We start from the raw sequence: 20,327 nt of genomic DNA on the forward strand, positions 1-20,327 counted from the left end.
TAAAAGTATACCGTACATAGTTTTGTAGCCTATCCTTTTCATTTAGCCTCAGAGTTGGTCAGTTTTCCCATATGCGTTCTATAACTACTGCATAACATTAAAGTTTTCAAGCTCAAACTCACTTTAAAAACCGTGACTTTGCTTTGGTAAGGAGTAAAAATTTTGCAAGGGAAAAAAATTTAAATGACATGGGTCCAGCAGGACTCCAGGGAAGAAGTTTGGGGAGCAGGATCGCTCCGCCACAGACTCACAGCGCCTGGGACACCTGGACACAGGCCACCGCGGCGGGCAGGGGTGAGGGTCCAGGGACCATGGCACTTGGCGCTTTTTCGGGGGCTTTCGCGCGGGACCGACATGCGAAAAGGGGGGGGCAGCTGGACGGTCCCACTCCCCACGACAGGGAGGGTCTTCCAGCTCCGGCTCCCCTTTCCTCGGAGGAGCTGCCTCTCCTGCACTTGTCTGGGCACCGGAACTCGAGACAGTTCTGTCAACAGTCAGCGGGAGAGCCAGCCCCCGGGACGGCCCAGAAAGACTGAGCATGCGTGGAACGCACCCGGCGTGCAATCCTGGGAGAGGTTAGAGGTCGCGAGGTACATCACAGCGCCGGCATTCCAGATGAATTAGCTGCTTTGGTGGCTCCACAGGGCGAGTGGCGGCGCTAAAGCACTAGTGTGCGGCTCCCAGGAGCTACACCCGCTCCTCCCACGCCATCCCACTCCTTTCCTAAGGCTCCCGCGGCCGTCAGAAAAACCCGGAGAGGCGGACCACTTTCGCTTCGCACGCACTTCCTTTCCCCTGCCGGAAGGGAAAGGGGGCAGAGAAGCATCGCATGCGCCGTTCGCAGGCGGCCCCTGGAGTGGAGTCGAGTTGCTGGTTTCGTTGGCCCGTCCGGAGTGCGCCTGCGCGGTCTCCGGCTTCCCTCCACCTCCGCTTCCCCTCCCCCTGTCCCCCGCGGGGCCTCTGGGTCCGGCGGGGCCTCTGGGTCCGGCGGGACCATGTTCACCAGCACCGGTTCCAGTGGGCTTTGTGAGTACCGGACGCCGCCATCCTGGCTATCCCCTAAACAACACACTGGGTACCTCCTTGAGGAGGCTGGGGGCAGCGGGGACTCTCGGGGTTGCAGGCGGTTTGGGGGTCGATCTGACGTCCCTGTGCCGGAACCTTGGTAGTTCTTGCCCGGTGGGGGGCAGCGGACACCGCCCCCATTTCAGCCTGGAGGGGTCAGTGGGGACTGAGTCAGCCCCCAGCCCCCCACCTGTGAGCCCCAGGTGCGATGCTCAGATGCTCCTGGGGCTGCTGTAGGTGGGCTGGGCAGTTAGGGTCGGGCTGGGTTGCCCTGGTCTTATGGCCCGGCCCCCTGCCCTCAGCGGTAGGTTTGCCAGCTAGAAAGAAGAGGCTGTCCGGGTGGAAGCGATGCTGGAAGCCTGCTCCCTTCCCAGTCACCTTGCTCCATTCATTTGGGCTACAGAGGGACCGAACTGGCTCTCCCCCGGATGCAAATTCCAACCTCTGCTTCAGGAGCTGACCCCTTAGTTTTACTTAGATTCTTTTTTTTCTCCTCAGTCTCTCTTAGGAGTTTTTAGACAAACAAAAACTGATTAAAGTACTTCAAAGTGGAAGGAAGTTTGGAAGTAGTTTGGCAGGAAAGCAGAGACATTGCTGCTGGATGTTGCTAAATTTTACTGGAGTGTCAGCTGTGGAGTGTCAGCAGATAGAGAGCAGAGAAATATATATAGCCTTTTAAACGACTTTCTTTTTCTCATTGAAATGGTTTAATTGACTTTTGATAAGGTGGACTGTATGTTAACTAAACAGCGCTGAGATTAGGCACTGATACAGCAACAGTGAATTGTTTGAATAGCTATAATTTTTGCAATTGCTTGTCACTGTTAACGCTTCATATCTCTATACATGTGAAGTTAATCTTAGTACAGAGGCAGTTGACATTTCCAAATATTAATGATCTGTTGTGAATGTTAGGAATCTTTTTCTGAGAATACTTATCTTAGCCTGGGAGTAAGTTAGTATCAGGGCAACAGGCATAATTATAAATCTTCCTCACTTCTCAACTTCTCAGGTTCTGAAGTGGGTTTAATATTTGTGATTTCCCTTGTTTCATACTTAATTTGATTTATGGCATCTTTCAGGTATTGGCCTCAGAGTATTTTACAACTACTAGGTAATTAATCTTCCCCAAACTACCCTTTAGAAAAAGAACATGACTGTTGAAACTGATACTCAAAAGGTGGTGTGATTTTCCTGGGATCTGTGAGCCATACACTGGTGGATATGAAATTAATGGTAGAATTCTTCAATTTTATTTGTTTTTTTTCATCATTTTGACTTATCCTTCCTTGCTGACCAAAACACATTAAAGAATTAAAAAGGCAAGCAAAATCTGTTATTGGTTACTATGCTGTATTAGCTATTATGTTGGCAAAGTGTTTTCAGATTTGATACAGGGTGACTCTGGGGAAGGTAGTAATATGTGATTACCTGTGGCACATGGTTGATGAGTATTGAATTCTAGGAGCCAAACTGCCACCCAGGGAGAGGCCTAGGCCAAAGGCTTCTCCTCAGCTGTCTTGCCCTTTTTCTAAAATAAATGTATCCACAGCATAAGAATTGATGGAATGGCCATTCCTCAGAAGTCCATGTCTTATATGCTCATTTAACAAACATTTTGAGCATCTCGGAAACTGCGAGGGGCTGGGAATGCGACATTAGACAAGTCTTGGTCCCAGTGTTTGCAGAGCTTACAGTGGTGTTTAGGCACTGGTTTTCCAAGACTGGTCTTTCGGCAAGTCTGGGTGGGAAAATTTACTTTGCTTTGAAATTTTTCTTTGCAATGCGCCCCACTGAGAGGGAAGTGATTTCCTTTAGATAAGTTGTGTAGCTCTTTGGTAATTCAGAGTTCTGATCCTGAGTAAGTGTCCCGAGGATGAATAATCTGCCTAGCAGCGCCCCCAGGGATGTTGAATAACATTCTCTTTTTAAGGGAAAAATCCTGGCCATTTCCTACCACTGGCGTATTTCCCACATCTGTGACTAGTAGATAGTGTATTTGTGTTATACTTGCTTTCCTCCCTCTCTCACTCATTCATTTATTTATTCAACAAGTGTCTGCTTAATACCCACATAAGCCACACACTGTTCGTGTATAGAGGATAAAGTGGTACACAGGATGAAGGAGACCAACATCCAATAAGTAAGTTATGTGTTTTCACATAGTGATAAGCGTCGTGAAGAAAATCTGAGGGTAGTGGCATAGACTGTGGTTATGGAGGACTTCAGCAGGACGCTAAAAGAATGCTAAGGATGCTGCTTTAGCAGGTGTGGTCAGCGAAGATGTTTGGGAAGGTGACCCAAATGGCGTGAAGGAACCCACCTGTCAGTTTTTGTTGAAAAGTGTGCATCAGATGGGTGCCTCTCAGTCCTTATCTTAGTGGAATGTTCTCTCACACTGGCCTTGATGAACACTTCTTTCTAAAATTCTTTTTTTTTTTATTGAAGTATAGTTGCTTTACAATATTATATTAGTTTCAGGTGTATAGCATAGTGATTCAATATTTTTATAGGTTATACTCCATTTAAAGTTATTATAAAATATTGGCTTCATTCCCTGTGCTATATATTACATCCTTGTATCCTATTTATTTTACACCTAGTAGTTTGTATCTTTCTAAAATTCCTTGTTCTTTGACTTTTTCTTCATATCTCCTGACCACAGCTACGTAGTTTTTCACATCCTCAGGGTCTACTGGATTTGGCATTAAGTTATTGTTACCTTAAGAAGAGTAGTTTCAGTGGATTATTAAGGCCAAAACCTACTTTTGTTGAGGTACGGAGTGAACCAGAGGTAGAGAGTAGAAATAGAGACGACCGTTGGGATGGACAGCTGGCAGTCTCAGGGAGACACAGCTGGAGTCATCCCTTTGAAGACTCAGTACCCAGGATATCTTGCTAACTCAAGCCACACAGTCCTGAGGTGGGAACCAGTACAGACTTATCAGAGTGAGAAAGTTCTCAAATGAGCTGGAACTTTCCCTTGAGTGAAACTCGTTTTGATCCAAAACATTAGTTAGGGAGCCTAGAGTCAGGTGCAGTTAGGGGAGGTTGATGAATGCGAGGTCCAGCGGTGGCAGCCTATGGTGAGGACATTCATTTCGCTCTGGAGATGGGTGAGCCACAAGGACTGGTGGGTCATTCAGGGTCTGTAACCCCCTCTTCATTTCAGCTTTAGGGTACTGCCTTGGAGCCCGAAGGCTCTGTCCCCAGCATCATCCTGAAATGGACACTTTGCAGTTTCCCAGTGCAGCTGTGGTTGTGCTCCCAGGAAGGACCAAACTGTGTTCCGATTGATATATTCTTTCTTTAGGTATGTGCTCAATGTGTTGAATACATAACTTGTGGGAGATGGTTAAAATAAATCTTTATTTTTGTCTCTCACCATCTCTTTAAAATGCACTCAGCTTGGAAAGCCTTTTCCTTTTATGAGAAGGCATCAGGCCTTATGACTTTTTATTCACTCTTCAAGTTATTGATTCAACAGCTGTTTAATGAGCATGGCTCATTAGGTGAAAGACAAAAGGTGCGTTCAAGTGGCAGTGATCTTAGGGAACAGAAGTCACAAAACATAGGCTCAATTTAAAAATGTCCAGTTCAGTGTATTAATCAACACTCAGCCTTCATTCAAAGGTAAGAGTTTTTCTCCCTCTTTCTCCCAGTTAAGATTTGTAGCTGGCAACCACTTGCTGTCAGAGAAAGTGGTATAGTTGGCTTCTGTCCTTTTGTGTCCCCTCTGACCCCCCAGTTTCCTGTTTCTGACCTTACTGGGTTCTAGATAAGGTGGGGTGGGAGGAAGAAGGAATAGTGAGGAACTAGGATTGTTCTTCCGTGGCTCTCTGAGCCTGGTACGTGGTTAAAGCTGACTCTGTGCTGTGGGCTTTTTAGAGTCTCTTGGGAGGCGCCCATTCCGGCTGCTCCCCTGACCTGGGGGGATGCAGTGTTATGCTGGTGGGCTTTATTTGGTGTCTTTCATAGTTCCTAGGAACTTAGGTCCACCTACAGTTTCCTCCTTCTAGGGCCTGTTTGGCCTGCTTGAGGACACTGCTGGACGGATTGAAAGATGACCCCACTGTTGCCTCTGGCCTGTGGTCCACCTCTGCTTGCTGGAATTGCTGATTCTTTGCCCTGGTCATGCATTCTTATCTCAGTGATCAACATGGCTTCTCCTCCTCCTGCTCTCTAGAAACCTCGGTACCCTGCTCTCAGGGGTCACGTGTTCATCTCACTCACAAGGCCCGTTTCTCTCTCTTGACCACGGGGGTATTCATAGGCTCATGATGAGTATAGCAGCTCTGCTTAGCAGTGGAGCTTATTTCTCAGCCCTTGAACACTTATTCTGGGTCCTGGCAAGTTGCTTTTTATTGCCCCCCTTGTGACTGCTGCAGCTGGTTCCTCGTGTGTCCGCCATGTTCCTTCTTTCAGTCCATGACTCTCCCTCTTTCTTCCTAAAGCAGAACCAAGATCCAGTTTTGCTTTTACTAGAGATGTTTTATGTCCTAATTAGGATCTTTTTGTAGGAGCTAATGCACTATTGTTGTTTTTATTTGCACGTTTTTCTTTTTCCTTTATTATTATTATATTTCTCTTCCCTTTAGTCAAGTTATTATCTAACTTCTCCAACTTTTTCCATTCTCAGCTTGTGGCAGTATCAGTTTTAGTCATGAAGGCAGAACCTACCTTAAATCAAACTACTTTAAAACTTGCATTTCTATGGAATTTTAATAAATACAACCTGATAAAGTGTATCTCATAAGGAATTTACTCCAGCATATTTGAGGTGTGCTTTCTAGAACACACTGGTACTGTGCAGGGCTGCTTAAAATTTTTTTTTAATTAAAAAATTGTTTTATTTTTAAACCCCAAATTTTATTGTTCAGTTTATTTTTTCCAGCTTTATTGAGATATAATTGACAAAAATTTTATATATTCATGTTGTATGTGATGTTTTGTCATTTGCATACATTGTGAAATGATTACTGCAGTCAAGGTAATTAAAATATCCATCACCTCACAGTTATCTTTGTGTGTGTGTGTGTGTGTGTGTGTGTGTGTGTGTGTGTGGTGAAAACATTCAAGATCTACTCTCTAGCCAATTTGAAGTATACAATTCATTATTCCTACCTATGGTCATCATGCTGTACATTGCTTAAGTTTTAGCCCTCATTTAAATTATAATTATAAATGAAAATTATCATTTAATCCTCATTTAAATCATGATTCTCTTTCCCAGACATTTTTCTCAAGATTTTTATGTTATATTGCCACTGTTCTCAGACATTTTCCAATGCTTATGTTACCTTAGTCCCTTGAATGCAGCATGATACAGTGGAAAGAGCACAGTATTAATATTTGGAAAGCGTTCAGAAGCCAGGATGTCCCTAATGTTGTTTTTAAAGATTGATGATGGAAATTAGCACTTCCAAGGCTTATGGGCCCTGCAACAAGGAAATTTAACTTTTTATTAACTCTGTTTCTAAGACTTAGTGGGAATGGTTTTCATTGTAGAAAATTTGGGAAGTAAAAGGAGGAAACATAAAATTCCATTTCAGTGTGCTACCCAGATTTCATCCCTGTTAGCATATTGGTGTTCTGTAAATTTTTTCGTATGTATGTATGTAAACAGATTTAAAAGCAAAATTGGAGCTACGTACAGTTTCATATTCTGATTTTTTCATTTAACTTTAAATGAATTTGCCCCATGTTATTAATAATGTTCAAAGATGACTTTTAACATTTTTTTGTTTTGCCTTATTACAAAACTGAAACATGCTTGCTGCCAAAAAAATTAAAATATTACACAAATACGTAATATAGAAAGGAATAGTCAAATGTTACTCTCCCACCCAAATAATCATCACTGCTATTTTAGTGCTCATTCTTTTAGATTTTTTTCTGTACAGGCTCTTACCTGTGTATTCTTTCTCTCTCAGGCACCCACACACACGTGTTTTATACAGACATGGCATTCAAATAAACATTTTGTTGTGCTCCCCTAACATTTTTTAGATACAGAATCATGACTTTGAAGTATTACAACGTGTTATATTTCAGTGTTTTTCTCCAGTTTTTTCCCATTTAAACAATGTTATGGTGAACGTCTTTTAAGTTATTGATCACATCTTTGACTTCATCCTAAAGAAATGATCACAAACATGGAAGTATAGTGTCAAAGAATAGGAACATTTTTAAGCTCTTGATCTGTATTGCCAAATCCTTCCAGAAAGGATGTGTCACTTTACACTTTTCAGCAGTTTAGCAGAATATTTTTCTCACCAAACTCTTGTAACACTTGAGTATGATAATTTAAAATGATTTTTGCCAATTGAGATATTGAAAAATGACATTTTATTGTTTTAATCTGCATTTCTTTGAATGCCTGGGAAAGTGAACTTATTTTCATCTTTCATATTTGTTGGCCATTTTAATATATTTTTGAACTGATTTGACTATGTCCTTTGCCCTTTTTTTTTATTGGAGTATTTGTTTTGTTTTTGTTAAATTGATTAGTAAAAGTCCTTTAAGGGTACTAGCTTTTGTCATGGTATATGTTACGAATATTTTAATCACTTGTCAGTTGCTTTTTAATTTTTTTTTTTTTTTTTTTTTTTTTCGGTACGCGGGCCTCTCACTGTTGTGGCCTCTCCCATTGCGGAGCACAGGCTCCGGACACGCAGGCTCAGCGGCCATGGCTCACGGACCCAGCTGTTCCGCGGCGTGTGGGATCTTCCCGGACTGGGGCACGAACCTGTGTCCCCAGCATCGGCAGGCAGACTCTCAACCACTGCGCCACCAGGGAAGCCCCCGCTTTTTAATTTTATTCATGAAATTTTTCTCATATAAAGTTTTTCATTTAAATAAGTCATTAAAATAAAGGGATTTAGCTCATAAATTTTATTTAGCCAAATTCATCCTTTTCTTTATTAAGTCCTGGGCCTCCTGAGATCTGTTAAATATTCATTTAATATTTTTGTATCTTATATTTTTCTGATTATATAGGTAATATATACTGCTGGTACAAATTCAGCCTACCCAGAAAAGAAGAAAGTGAAACGTGAAATTCTTTCTTCTCAGTCCCAGAACAGTTTGGAGAATATTCTTGTAGGTTGTTTTTTGTTTATGAATCCTGTGTGTGCGTGTGTGTGTGTCTGTGTGTGTGTGTGTGTGTGTGATTAATATAAGAGTAATATAAGCATATGGTAAAAATTTATATAAGGATATAATATGAATTCTCTTCACTAGCAGTAGCCGCTTTTAAGTTCCTCTTTCTTTGTTTCTTCTGTTATTACAGCTTTAAATGATGTATTTATGCCTTTATTGATTTGTCAACTACTGGTTCTGCTTATAGATTCCACATAATGAAAGATGAGGAACTTGCATACCTCCAACCTCTCCATGTTTTAGTTTTGGTTTGGTTACTCCTTGTAATGGTTACATTTATAATTTTAAACAATGGACAAAACCCTTTATTTTTTATTTTTATTTTTTTAATTTTTATATTTTTTTGCGGTACGCGGGCCTCTCACCGTTGTGGCCTCTCCCGTTGCGGAGCACAGGCTCTGGACGCGCAGGCCCAGCGGCCATGGCTCATGGGCCCAGCCACTCCGCGGCACGTGGGATCTTCCCAGACTGGGGCACGAACCCGTGTCCCCTGCATCGGCAGGCAGACTCTCAACCACTGCGCCACCAGGGAAGCCCAATCCTTTATTTTTTGATTCATCAGTTTTTGGCACAGTCAGTAGACTACACTATGAAAATGAGAAAAATTAGCCCAAGAACATGTACTTTTTTGTCTCTCAGTTCTTGATTTGTGTTCTATGTGTGCTGTGTGTTTTTATAGCCTGTTCTGTAATGACAGTTAAGCCTTCCATGCTTTGTCTGTAGGTTGATTTTATATAGAAAATCATAACAATAGCTATATTTACATTACTATGATTGTGTATTCATTGTTGAACCAAGGTGTCTGATTGGTGTCATAGAAGAAGATAGAGCCCTAGGTCAGAAAACCTGTGCTACTTCAAGGAGTCTCTTAATTTCTTTTAATATTTCTTCACTACTTAAGTTCACACTCAATTTTTGCTGTTTCTTGACCCTTGCATCATTTTCTTGTCTGAGTCTTCTGTTTTCTCCCCTGGCATCCCTCCTGCAGTAAACGTTTTGGTGCAGAGGACACGGGGGTGAGCTTTCCGGATGCTCACTTGACCATTCTTGTACATAGTGAAAGACTGGATTTGTAAGTAGCTGGTGTGGGTTTCCTCTTTATTTGTGGGTAGGTCTTTGTCCCCAAGAGGCCCGAACCTCGGCTGGCAGGGCCGCCTGTAGGCTCTGTTCAAGTTTGCAGAGCTTGTGAACAGGCTGCTCTCCATATAGGGTGCAGAAGCGGGGAGCAGGAGATGGGCAAAGATGGTGAAAATCCCCCGCTGTGGGCCAGGGTAGGGGGCTTGGCTCTTTGTGTAAATCTTACTCTGAGTGAAGCTGCCCTTCCTCTTACCACCCGCCTCCCACTGTGCCACGTTACCCAGGCTAGCATCTGTTGCGGGCGTCTGAAGATGCCCGAGCTCTCTTCTAGTCTTTCTCAGCCCTCAGACCCTTACAATGTCCTCCCTAAGTAGATCGCCACTTTCTTTGGAGAGCATTTCTCGGATTTTATTTTGGGGGGCAAAGCCTTTTCTTCAGCTGGGGTGGTCAGATGAATGGTTGTGTATGAGGAAATGCAAAGGAGTGTGTCTGGGGGCGGGGTTTTGTGGAAGGGCCTGGCCCAGCTGCCACAGCAGGCACGTGTGCCATTTATACTGGGGATGGTTTAAACAGGATGTGGGCTCAACACTAAGGGCCGTTGAAAGAAACTTAAGATAATAATTCCCTTTTCAGTTCTTTTTCCTCTTGATTGTAACAAAGAGAAAGTCTCACTTAGCTGCTAGTCTGAAATACCTCTCTAATAGCAGCTAGTTTCCTCTGGTAACGTAGAGAACAGGAGGCAAGCCCAGATCTTTCTGCAGCAACAATATTAGTTAGAATTTAGTAAACTGTGTTTATTTTTAATGTTACCACCTACTGATGACAAAGTGACACTCGTTTTGCACTTATTATAGTGATATAAAGTTTCCTTTAAAATACATTTATTTAACTAAAACATAGTAAGATAACTTAAAGAAAAATATTAAACAATAGGATAGGTAACACTGGGATATAACAAAAATTGTGGCTCCGTAATGGAACTGACTGAAGTTTGAGAAATACTGTAAATTATTCTGTTGGGTAATTCTGTTTGCTCATTCTCCTCTCCAGGTCTTGGTATTTATTCATTAGTTCCCTGGACTATTTGGAAGGAGGCATTTCTCTGGTGTTTTGAAGGTCCTTTTATTTCAGTATGACTTTGGGAGGGGGGAAAAGTGGACAGGTATAGGAGCCTGTCATCTTGAACTGAAATTTTGTTGAGCTGTCTTTTTGGTTTCATTGCTTTTATTTGATTCTTGAATCTGTTTAGCATTAATTTTAGTGTTTATAATGTTTAAGTGGGGTTTTTTTGTCCCCACCAACCAGCCAGTCTCAGCATCAGTGGTTAAAGATGTTAGTAGCATCTCTACTCACAAATGGATTAGGTGCTAAAGGCCGTGTACAGGTCCAAACTTAAAAGGATTTAAGCTTGGTTCTCTATTTTAGTAGGCTTTTCCAGCAGACAGGAGTGGAAGAGGTTCCTTGTATCATCAAACTCTAAAATCAGACTTGGGTTTCTCCATCTTGCAGATGTATGTTTTGTTTACGTCCTTCCCCCCAATAGACCCGTTTAGTCTACATTAAACATCTGCTGACAGGTAACTCCCTCTCCTGCTTACCTTCTCAGATGTTCAAGTGTATGTCTTTATAGATACGGTATCCTTACTTGTCAGTCTACTTTGGTTGATTCGAAGTTTCATAGGGTCTTTGAACATATAGAACCATCCTTGGTTTGTTCTGGAGCTGTTACCATTAGGGCAGCACCTTCACCAGCCTTGGTCTTTACGACTCAGCCTTCTCTTAAATTAGCATTGCTCTGATAGGCATTCACCTCAGTGATAATTCTCTAGGCCAGACTTTGAACACTGGCAGGCCACACAGATGTGTTTTGTTTGAGTTGTGTGTTGGTGGTGAGGGTAGGGGGGTGGGAGGAGAGTCACCTTCCAACATTTTAGAATTGGTGTCTTTGAGACAGAAATCCAGATTCCTCTTAGTTCTTGAGATGATGATCTGCCACACCAGGGCTGAACTGTTGTGTGACAAAAATCCACTGATACGTGCTTTTTGCCACCTACCTCCCCTGTTTCACTGCTACCTGCCTGGCCTCCTTAGGTACTTGAACTTACAACAGATCGTTTTTTTTTTTTGCCAATAACCACACATTTTCTCTTAAAAATTTTTTTTTCTTTTCTCTTACAGTTTATCACATGGGTCTAGAACAAGCTTGTCTAGACAAGCTTTCTGATTCACTTTTTCAGAGCTGTTCCTACCGTTGAATAATTTATCATTATTTATGTGTAACATTTATAATTTTCTTACTTCTTTTGGCTTTTAAAATTATTATTTCATTTTATTGTATTCCTTGTCTAATTAGCACTTTTAACAATGACTGCCTTTTTTTTTTTTACACTTAAGGAAAGGCTTTATGTTTGTATAAAATCTCCCTAAGAAGGCTAAACCCGAGTAGTGTCCAGCGTAGTGGCAGGACTGAAATTAAAGTGCGGGAGCCTGTTGCCACTGTTGCTGACATGCAGATCTGACACACTTTTCTCTGGCGTCACGAGCCTTTGTGTTCGGCTCTGTTTTAGAACTTTCTTTTTCAATTTTATTGCTCGTTCTTTTTTTCCCCCTAATTCATACTATTGAATATTTTAGATATAGAATACATTCTTGTATCTAGAGGACAAATCTTCCTCTTTCTTGCCTTTTTTCGGAGTTCTTTTCTGGAAACTTCCTAGCCTTTTCTCCTGTTCATTTTCCTGATGAGTTTTACAAGCGTTGGTCCAGTGACAAGTGTTCACGGGCTGCCCTCCCAAGCCAGGCCCCCGGGCCACCTGTTGGGTGAGGAGTGGTCAGTGTAGCAGATGCCCAGGGCCTTCACATTCTCCCCAGTGTGTTAGGAACAGCAGCGGGTTCATGGATGGCTTACAGTGTTTTACTTCTGAGCATCGTAGGTAATTGACTGTCACAAAAATAAACTTGGGACCTTTTGATTCTCGGGCAATTTTATGAATGTCTTTGTGGAGACGGTCACCAGAACGCACTTGGTCACTGAGGGTGTGTTTCATCAGGTTTCCTTCCAGGAAGCTCATAGGCCTGAAGAGTAAAGCAAGGTGGATGCAGAAGGTGTCCCTCGTAGTGCACAGGTTTCTGCATTTTCGTGGACTTACACACGTTGGTTTAGCCCCTTTTTGATGAAAAAGTTTAAGGAAGTGACTTCATAAAACACCAGCTCACCCCATTCTTGTGGAACCCCTGAGAAGTTTACCAAATAGTTGAGTAGTCAGAAATAGGAAAACGATCTGGTAGGGTATGGCAGCCCCTCCTCCAGGGGTGTGAACCACACCAGGGTTTTTGATGAGTATACTTTGACACGGTGACTTGTGGGAATGGGCAGAGTTGCTGGGTTACTGCCTTTTCCTCCCCCCCATCCCCACCCCCTGCATCTCTCCTCAGCTACGATGCTTCTGTAACAGCCCACATGGCTAAGCTTTGCCAAGACCTGTGGTTAGTATCTTTAGTACCTAAAAGATGCATATTTTTATTCAGGTAGAATTCACATAACATAAAATTCACCGTTGTAACCATTTAAAAGTGTACAATTATTGACTTAACAGCACATTCACATTGTTGTGCAGTCATCACCAACCACTCTCTAATTGTAGACCATGCTTATCAACCCTAAAAAGAAGCGCAGTTCCCATCAAGCAGTCCCTCACCATTCATTCCCTCCCCTTCCCTGCCCCTGACAACCACCAATCTGCTTTGTGTCTCTGGATTTTTAAATTCTGGACATTTCATGTATATGGAGTCATAATATGTGGCTTTTGAGTCTGGCTTCTTTTGCTTAGTATAATGTTTGCAAGGTTCTTCCATATTGTAGCGTGTGTTACTAGCATGTGTCCTTTTATGACTAATAGTTCGTTGTCTGGATATACCACATTTTGTTTATTCACCTGTTGGTAGACATTTGGGTTGTTTCCACTTTTTGGCTCTTAGGATAATGCTGCGATGAATATTCAGGTTTTTGTTTGAATATCTGTTTTCAGTCCTCTTGGGTATATAACTAGGAGTTGAGTTGTTGGGTCATGTGGTAATTCTATGTTTAACTTTTTGAGCAACCAAAAAGATACAAGTGAAGTACTAAAAATAGTAAGAGTGAAAATCCCTTTGGACCATGGACCATGATATAAAGATATCAGATTTCCTTGTTATGTATTACAAAACCTTTTTCTTTGGAGTCAGGCAGAACTGGTCCAGATCTCAGCCTAACTAGTTGTGACTTTGCACCAGTTATTTAACCTTTCTTAGCCTATTTTTCACCTAGAATATTCAGATAACTAAGTATTGCCTCAGGTTTACTATAAGCATTCACTGAGATGGTATTACACAGAAAGCGCTTTTTTTAGCACAGTGCTTGGCATAAAGTAATCCACATATACTGTAATAATTATTTTAGGATAATACGCAGTCACCATAGCCTGATTGCTATTCTTTGCCACAGAGAGATGGCTTCGTACTGCGGTCATACCAAAGAGGTGAATGACCCAAAAGGAAACACCTTAAACTTTGGTGTTTTATGTTGTCTTTACCGTAGATGTTCTGCATTTTTATTTTTATATTAATGCATTGTCTGTCATTCTCAAAATTTGTTACATCCCTATTTTCAAAAGTGGAAGGACCCATTGTAAAGAAGTGACATTTTTTAACCTTCCATTTGATCACTGCTTGGGTTCCTCATGTATGAACCACTTCCTGGCTCCACTCACGTGGGGGGCCAGCAGATTGCTAGCGATTTGCCTTATCTCACTGCGTAAGGATTTAATGAAACTTTTAAGTGAGTTAGTAACTAGTTAAACCGAAATTATTTTTTCTAAGTCTTAAAATATTTTCATAAAAATTTAAAACCTCCCGTGAACAGATCATTCAGAGATTGCCACTGTTAATATTTTGATAGGTGCTTTTAAAAAACCCATGTATTTATGAACTATTTATTCAATATATAATAATGCTACTGGAAATATTGCACTTACTATTTAGGAACATCTTTCCAAAGCATGAAATATTTTTCTACAACCTAGTTCTTAAAATTGAGTATTATTCCATTTTATGGATAGAACATAATTTATCTATTTTCCTTTTGGACATTGATGTTTCTAGTTTTTTCACTATCATAAACAATGCTGTGATGAGCGTCTTTGTAGCAAAAATCTTTGTGTATATCTGTGATAATTACTTTGGGCTAAATTCCTAGATGTAGATTTTTTTTTTGGATCAGAGGGTTTATATATTTTTTTTAAACTTTTGATCAGTTTAACATTTGATAAGTACCCACCACTCTGTGTTGTACCCTCCCAGACTGCCGTCTTTTTATATCTCCATTCACAAGTGCATTTACTTTTGTTACAGAGGGTACCACTTGGATTTCTGTTATTGCTGTTTGTGACTATGTATGTCTTTCAATTAAAATCCACCATGCAGGTGACAGTCCCTTTGGACCATGGAGCTCCGTGGCCGCGCAGCATAGGGAGCAGTTTTATTTGTAGTCAGATTGTCGGGGTTTGTTCTTCCACTCCCTGGCCATTAGATCAGACACCTCTTCTTGAACAGCATTCCTGTGTCCTCAGCCTCACCTCTTATTCCATGTATTTCTATACTCTTGTTTGGTGTAACCTGGTCTGATTTGGTAAAGCTTATTTCTCTGTTTTCCCCTTGGGGCTTCTTTTCTGTGGCCACTCTAGACGTTTGAGGGATGATGGATAAAAATGCTTTCCTGTTTCTTCCCTGGGTGATGGTTCTGAGATACATTCACAAGGCTTCTTAGAAAATCCTGTGGGACTCAGCACTTGACAGAAACATCTGTAACTCATAGAGGTGGCCAGCTTCGTAATGAATCCTTGTATTGACTCTCTCTGTGTTTCATTCCCTGTGTCCCTCACTCCTGCTCCCTGGAACCACATTCCAAAATAAACTACCTGCCGGCTAGTCTTTGTCTTGCCTTTTATTTTAAGTGGAACCCAGGCTGAGTCATTTGTGATCACGGACAGGTAACTCACTCTTTGAGTCGCAGTTTTCTGATATTATAAATTTGGAGAGGGTCATGTCTACCTCATATAATCCTTTCCTTCACCAGATACTTACTAAAACACTACTATATGCCCGATACTGTCCTGGGTATAGAAATATATAGTAGTGAGCAGGACAAGGAAGACCCTGCCTTCATTGAATTTACATTCTGATGAGGGAGACAGACAAGGAGGGAAACAAAGACAAATTTCAAATAGTGAAAAGTGCTCTGCAGTAAATAAAAAGTCATGAGGGAATGCTACTCTGAGGTGCTGTCTGAAATGAGGACCGAGTGATGAGGACAGGCTGGATGTGGGGAGAACATCTTGAGCAGAGGTGCTGTGAATGGGACTTTGCACTTGCCATGTGCTCAATAAACGTTGGATAGTATTAGGAGTAAGGTTAGATCAAAGGGATAACCTGTCATTAACTACACAGCAGTAGGTGACCAGTTTTGTCTCATGAATGGACAAAAATTGGCTTCATAGAATAAGCACATAATTGTACAGGATGTGAATAGAGTTGTGCAGTACATTTTTCTCTACCAATGTAGTGAGTTACATTGATTGATTTGCTTTGCATTCCTGGTATAAACTTAACTTGGTTGTGATGTATTATCCTGTTTATGTATAGCTGGATTCAATTTGCTAATATTGTGTTGAGAATATTGCAACAAAATATTAGCAAATTGGTCTGAGGTATTGGTCTCTTGTTTTCTTTTAACACCTTTGTTTTTGGAATCAGTGTAATGTTGGCTTCATAAAATGAATTGCAAAGTGTTCTCTCCTTTCTACGTGGTGGAAGAGTTTATGTAGGATTGGTATTCTTTTTCCTTTAAGTGTTTGGTACAATTCTTCAGTGAAGCCATCGGGCCTAGAGTTTTCTTTGTTGGAAGACTTAACTATGAATTCAGTTTCTTCATTTCTATAGGACTGTTCAAATTTCTTTTTGACTTTGATAAGTAGATTGCATCTTTCGAGGAATTTGCCTGTTTCATCCAGGTTGTCAAATTTGTGGCTAAAATGTTGTTTCTGATATTCCCTTATTATCCTTTAAAAATTATTTATGATAAAAGTACATACATAAAATTTACCATTCTAACCATTTTTAAGTGTACAGTCCAGTGGCATTAAGTGCATTTCACAATGTTGTACAACCCCTTACTAGCCTATTAATGTCTATGGCATCTGTAGTGATGTCCTCTCCTTTATTCTTTTTTTTTTTTTTCGGTACGCGGGCCTCTAGCCTCTCCCGTTGCGGAGCACAGGCTCCGGACGCTCAGGCTCAGCGGCCATGGCTCAGGGGCCCAGCCGCTCAGCGGCATGTGGGAACCTCCCGGACTGGGGTACGAACCCGTGTCCCCTGCATCGGCAGGCGGACTCTCAACCACTGCGCCACCAGGGAAGCCCCCTTCCTTTATTCTTGATACTGGTAATTGTGTCTTCTCTTTCTTTCCTGATCAGTCCTGCTAGAGGTATATCAATTTTATTGATCTTCTCAAAGAGTTAGTTTTTAGTTTCATTGATTTTCTCTATTATATTTTGGTTTTCAATTTCATTGATTTCTGCTCACAATTCTGTCTTTCCGTATGCTTGCTTAGGGTTTAATTTGCTCGTCTTTTTCTAGTGTTTTAAAGCTTGTACTCTTTATTGTTATTTGAGACCTTTTCTCTTCCTGTATAAGCATTTAATGCTATAAATTTCCTTCTAAGCATTGCCTTATTTGCAGCCCACAAATTTTGCTTGGTTGTACTACTTTTTATTCTATTTAACATATATTCTAATTTCCCTTGTGACTCCGTCTTTGACCCAGGTATTATTTAGAAGTATGTTGTTTAATTTTCAAGTACAGTTGACCCTTGAACAATGTGGGTGTTTGGAGTGCTGACCCCCATGCAGTCGAAAATCCGAGTATAACTCTGTAGTTGGCTCTTCATATCCATGGTTCCGCATCCGTGGATTCAACCAGCCATGGATTGTGTAGTGCCGTGGTATGTACTTATTGAAAAAAAATCGTATAAGTGGACACTTGACATTCAGACCTGTGTTGTTCAAGGGTCAGCTGTATTTGGAGGATTTTCCATCCATCTTTCTGTTGTTGATTTCTAGTTTAATTTTGTTGTAATCAGGGAACGTACTTTGTATGATTTTAATTTCTTTAAATTTATAGAGGTGTGTTTTATGGCCCAGAATATGGTCTGTCTTGGGGAATGTTCCTTATCCACTTGAAAAAAAATGTGTAATTTTTTGTTGTTGGGTGGAGTATACTATAAATGTCAATCAGGTCAAATTGATATTGTTTTTCAAGTCTTCTATATTCTTACTGATTGATATGACAACGTATTACAGCATGGGTGGCTGGCTTAAACAACAGAAGTTTATCTACTTACAAGTCAGGAGACTGGAAGTACAAGATCCAAGCATTGGCAAGTTTGGTTTTTCCTGAGGCCTTTCTTCTTGGCTTGTAGATGTCTTCTCCCTGTGTGTTCACATGGTCTTTCCTCTGTTTGTGTGCATCCCTGGTGCCACTTCCTTCTCCAATAAGAACAGATTGGATTAGGGCCCCACCTTTGTGACCTCATTTAACCTTAAACTACCTCTTTAAGGACCCTATCTCCAAATATAGTCGAATTGGGGGTTAGGGCTTCAACATATGAATCTGGAGGAGGGCGAGGGACATTTCAGTCCATGACACTGATTTTCTGTCTACTTGTGTTATTGATTACTGAGAGAGGAGTGCTGAAGATTCCTACTATATTTGTGGATTTACCTGTTTCTATAAGTTTTTGCTTCATGTATTTTGAAGTCTTATCTCAGCTCTCATATTCTGTGATTCACTATTTGCCCACCTCCACAGTTGAAGAATGGTAAAATGAACACCATATACTTACCACCTAGATTCTGCAATTAACATTTTACATATTTGCTTTATTAAATATCCATTCTCTGTTTCATCAATTTGCCTTATTTTTTGGTGGATTTCAAAGTAAGTTGTAGTCACTTTATCTCTAAACACTTAAGCATACATGTTGTTAACTAGAATTTAATAATAATTTAAAGTTCTTTTTTTGTTTGTTTTGCAGTAAACTTCATATGGCAAAATGTACAGATCTTGAGTTAATCGGTAAATTCTGCTGTCCATAGTAATACTGTATACTTGTCCTGTGATGTGGGACTTCTTGGACCATTGTATATTATCTGTTACTTTCCTCATAGGTTTCTGGGATCTGATTTTTGCTCATCTTAAGAGGAGGACTTAATGGTAGTGTTATCTGAGTTAAGTAATCAGGTCTGTATTTTTAGGGGTTTAGTCCTAGACAGAATTAAAATGATTGTATAAATAGTATCCATTATTAATTCAGTAAATATTTTATTTATTTTTAGTCTTTAATTGTGTAAAATACACATAACATAAATTTGCCATCTTAACCATTTTTAAGTGTATGGTTCCATGGCATTAAGCACATTCACATTGTTGTGCATTTGTGGCTAGAACTCTTCATCTTGCAAAACTGAAACTCTATACCCACTAAACAGCTCCCTATTCTTCTCTCCCCCCAGCCCCTCAAAACCACCTTTCTATTTCCTGTCTCTGAATTTGACTCCTTAGGTACCTCATAGAAATGGAATCATACAGTATTTATCGTTTTGTGTCTGGCTTATTCCCTTCAGCATAATGTCCAAAAAGTTTATCCATGATGTGGCATGTGAGAACTTCCTTCCTTTTAAAGACTGAATATAATTCATTATATTCTGCTGTATGGATATACCACATTTTGTTTATCCACTTATCCATCAATGGATGCTTGGGTATTTATTGAGCAACTCTTATATATCAGTCACCTTTCATTAGATAAACACTTGTTGACTGCCTTTATGGACCTGATCCTGTTATAGGCATGAGGGATACTGCAGCAGTGAACACAGGCAGACAAAATTGTTGCCTTCAAGAGGCTTATATTCTAATGGGGACTGAGGATGGGGAGATGGACAATACACAGAGAAATGTATTTCTTGATTCCAAATTGCATTTTTTCACATTTTAGTGTTTCTAATATTGGGTTGTACTTTACAGTTGATGCTATCTTAGAATTATTTGACAGTGTTTCTTTTTTAGTAACACCTAAAATAATGGTATATCTTACAGTCAGTTTGAATCATAGATTTGGTGAATCACTATTAATAAGTCAATTGTTGATAAGTGCTGTGAAAAAATAAACCAGAACAAAGGGGATAGAGAATTACATGGGGTATCCACAAATAAGGTGACATTTGAGCAGAGCACGTGTTCACTACAGGTGATATTTTTTTCATAGCAGGACTTCCTCCCTGCAGGACATAGTGTGTTGGTTCACGTTCTGTTCTCACTCTGGACTGGTAACAGCTTGTGGACTAGTTACTTTGAGCAGCATTGGTATAAAGGGTAGAGCCCTAGGAGGTGGTGGGTGGAGATGGGGGTTAGGGAACAGTTTGCAAGGTGGGCCCAGATCTTGTAGGCATGGTAAGGGCGAGGGTGACAGAATTTTCCATCTTAGGAACTGGCAACAGTTCTACTGGCTCGCCACAAAAACTTTGGGTCATCTTTGATTTCTCCATTTGCCCATACATTATACCCAGTGAGCCAGCAAATCCTGCTGCTGTACCTTCCAAACATACTCCAGTTCTGACCACTCTCACTACCCCCACCCAAACCACCCTGGTCCAGGCCATCATCATCTTTTGTCTGGATTATTATGATAGCCTCCTAACTGGTCTCCTTTCTTCTATGCTTGCCTTGCTGTAATCTCTTCTCAATTTAGCAACCAAAGCAATCCTTTGAAAACATGTCTGATCATGTTACTCCTTTCCTAAACATCCCAAGAGCATCCTGTCACTCTCCAAGGAAAGGTTAAGTCCTTATGGCCTATAGGGTTCTACACTGTTTGCTCCTCGACTTCTTTGGCCTTATATCCTGCCTCTCTGCTTTTTGCTTATTCTGCT

The 20,327-nt window shown here is 40.9% G+C and overlaps 1 protein-coding gene across 2 annotated transcripts in view; it reads left to right on the plus strand.

Annotated features, from left to right (window-relative positions):
* The first annotated feature begins 845 nt into the window (after positions 1–845).
* UBAC2 (UBA domain containing 2) overlaps positions 846–20,327 on the plus strand; it is a 152,319-nt gene continuing 132,837 nt past the window's right edge. For both annotated transcript variants that reach the window (XM_030856853.2, XM_030856854.2), the window contains exon 1: positions 846–1,026. In XM_030856853.2, the coding sequence (XP_030712713.1) occupies positions 996–1,026 (31 nt within the window). In that variant the 5' untranslated portion in view covers positions 846–995. The remainder of the gene's footprint in view (positions 1,027–20,327) is intronic.

Source organism: Globicephala melas, chromosome 18 (assembly GCF_963455315.2).
Source record: "Globicephala melas chromosome 18, mGloMel1.2, whole genome shotgun sequence".
Classification (NCBI taxonomy): Eukaryota; Metazoa; Chordata; class Mammalia; order Artiodactyla; family Delphinidae; genus Globicephala; species Globicephala melas.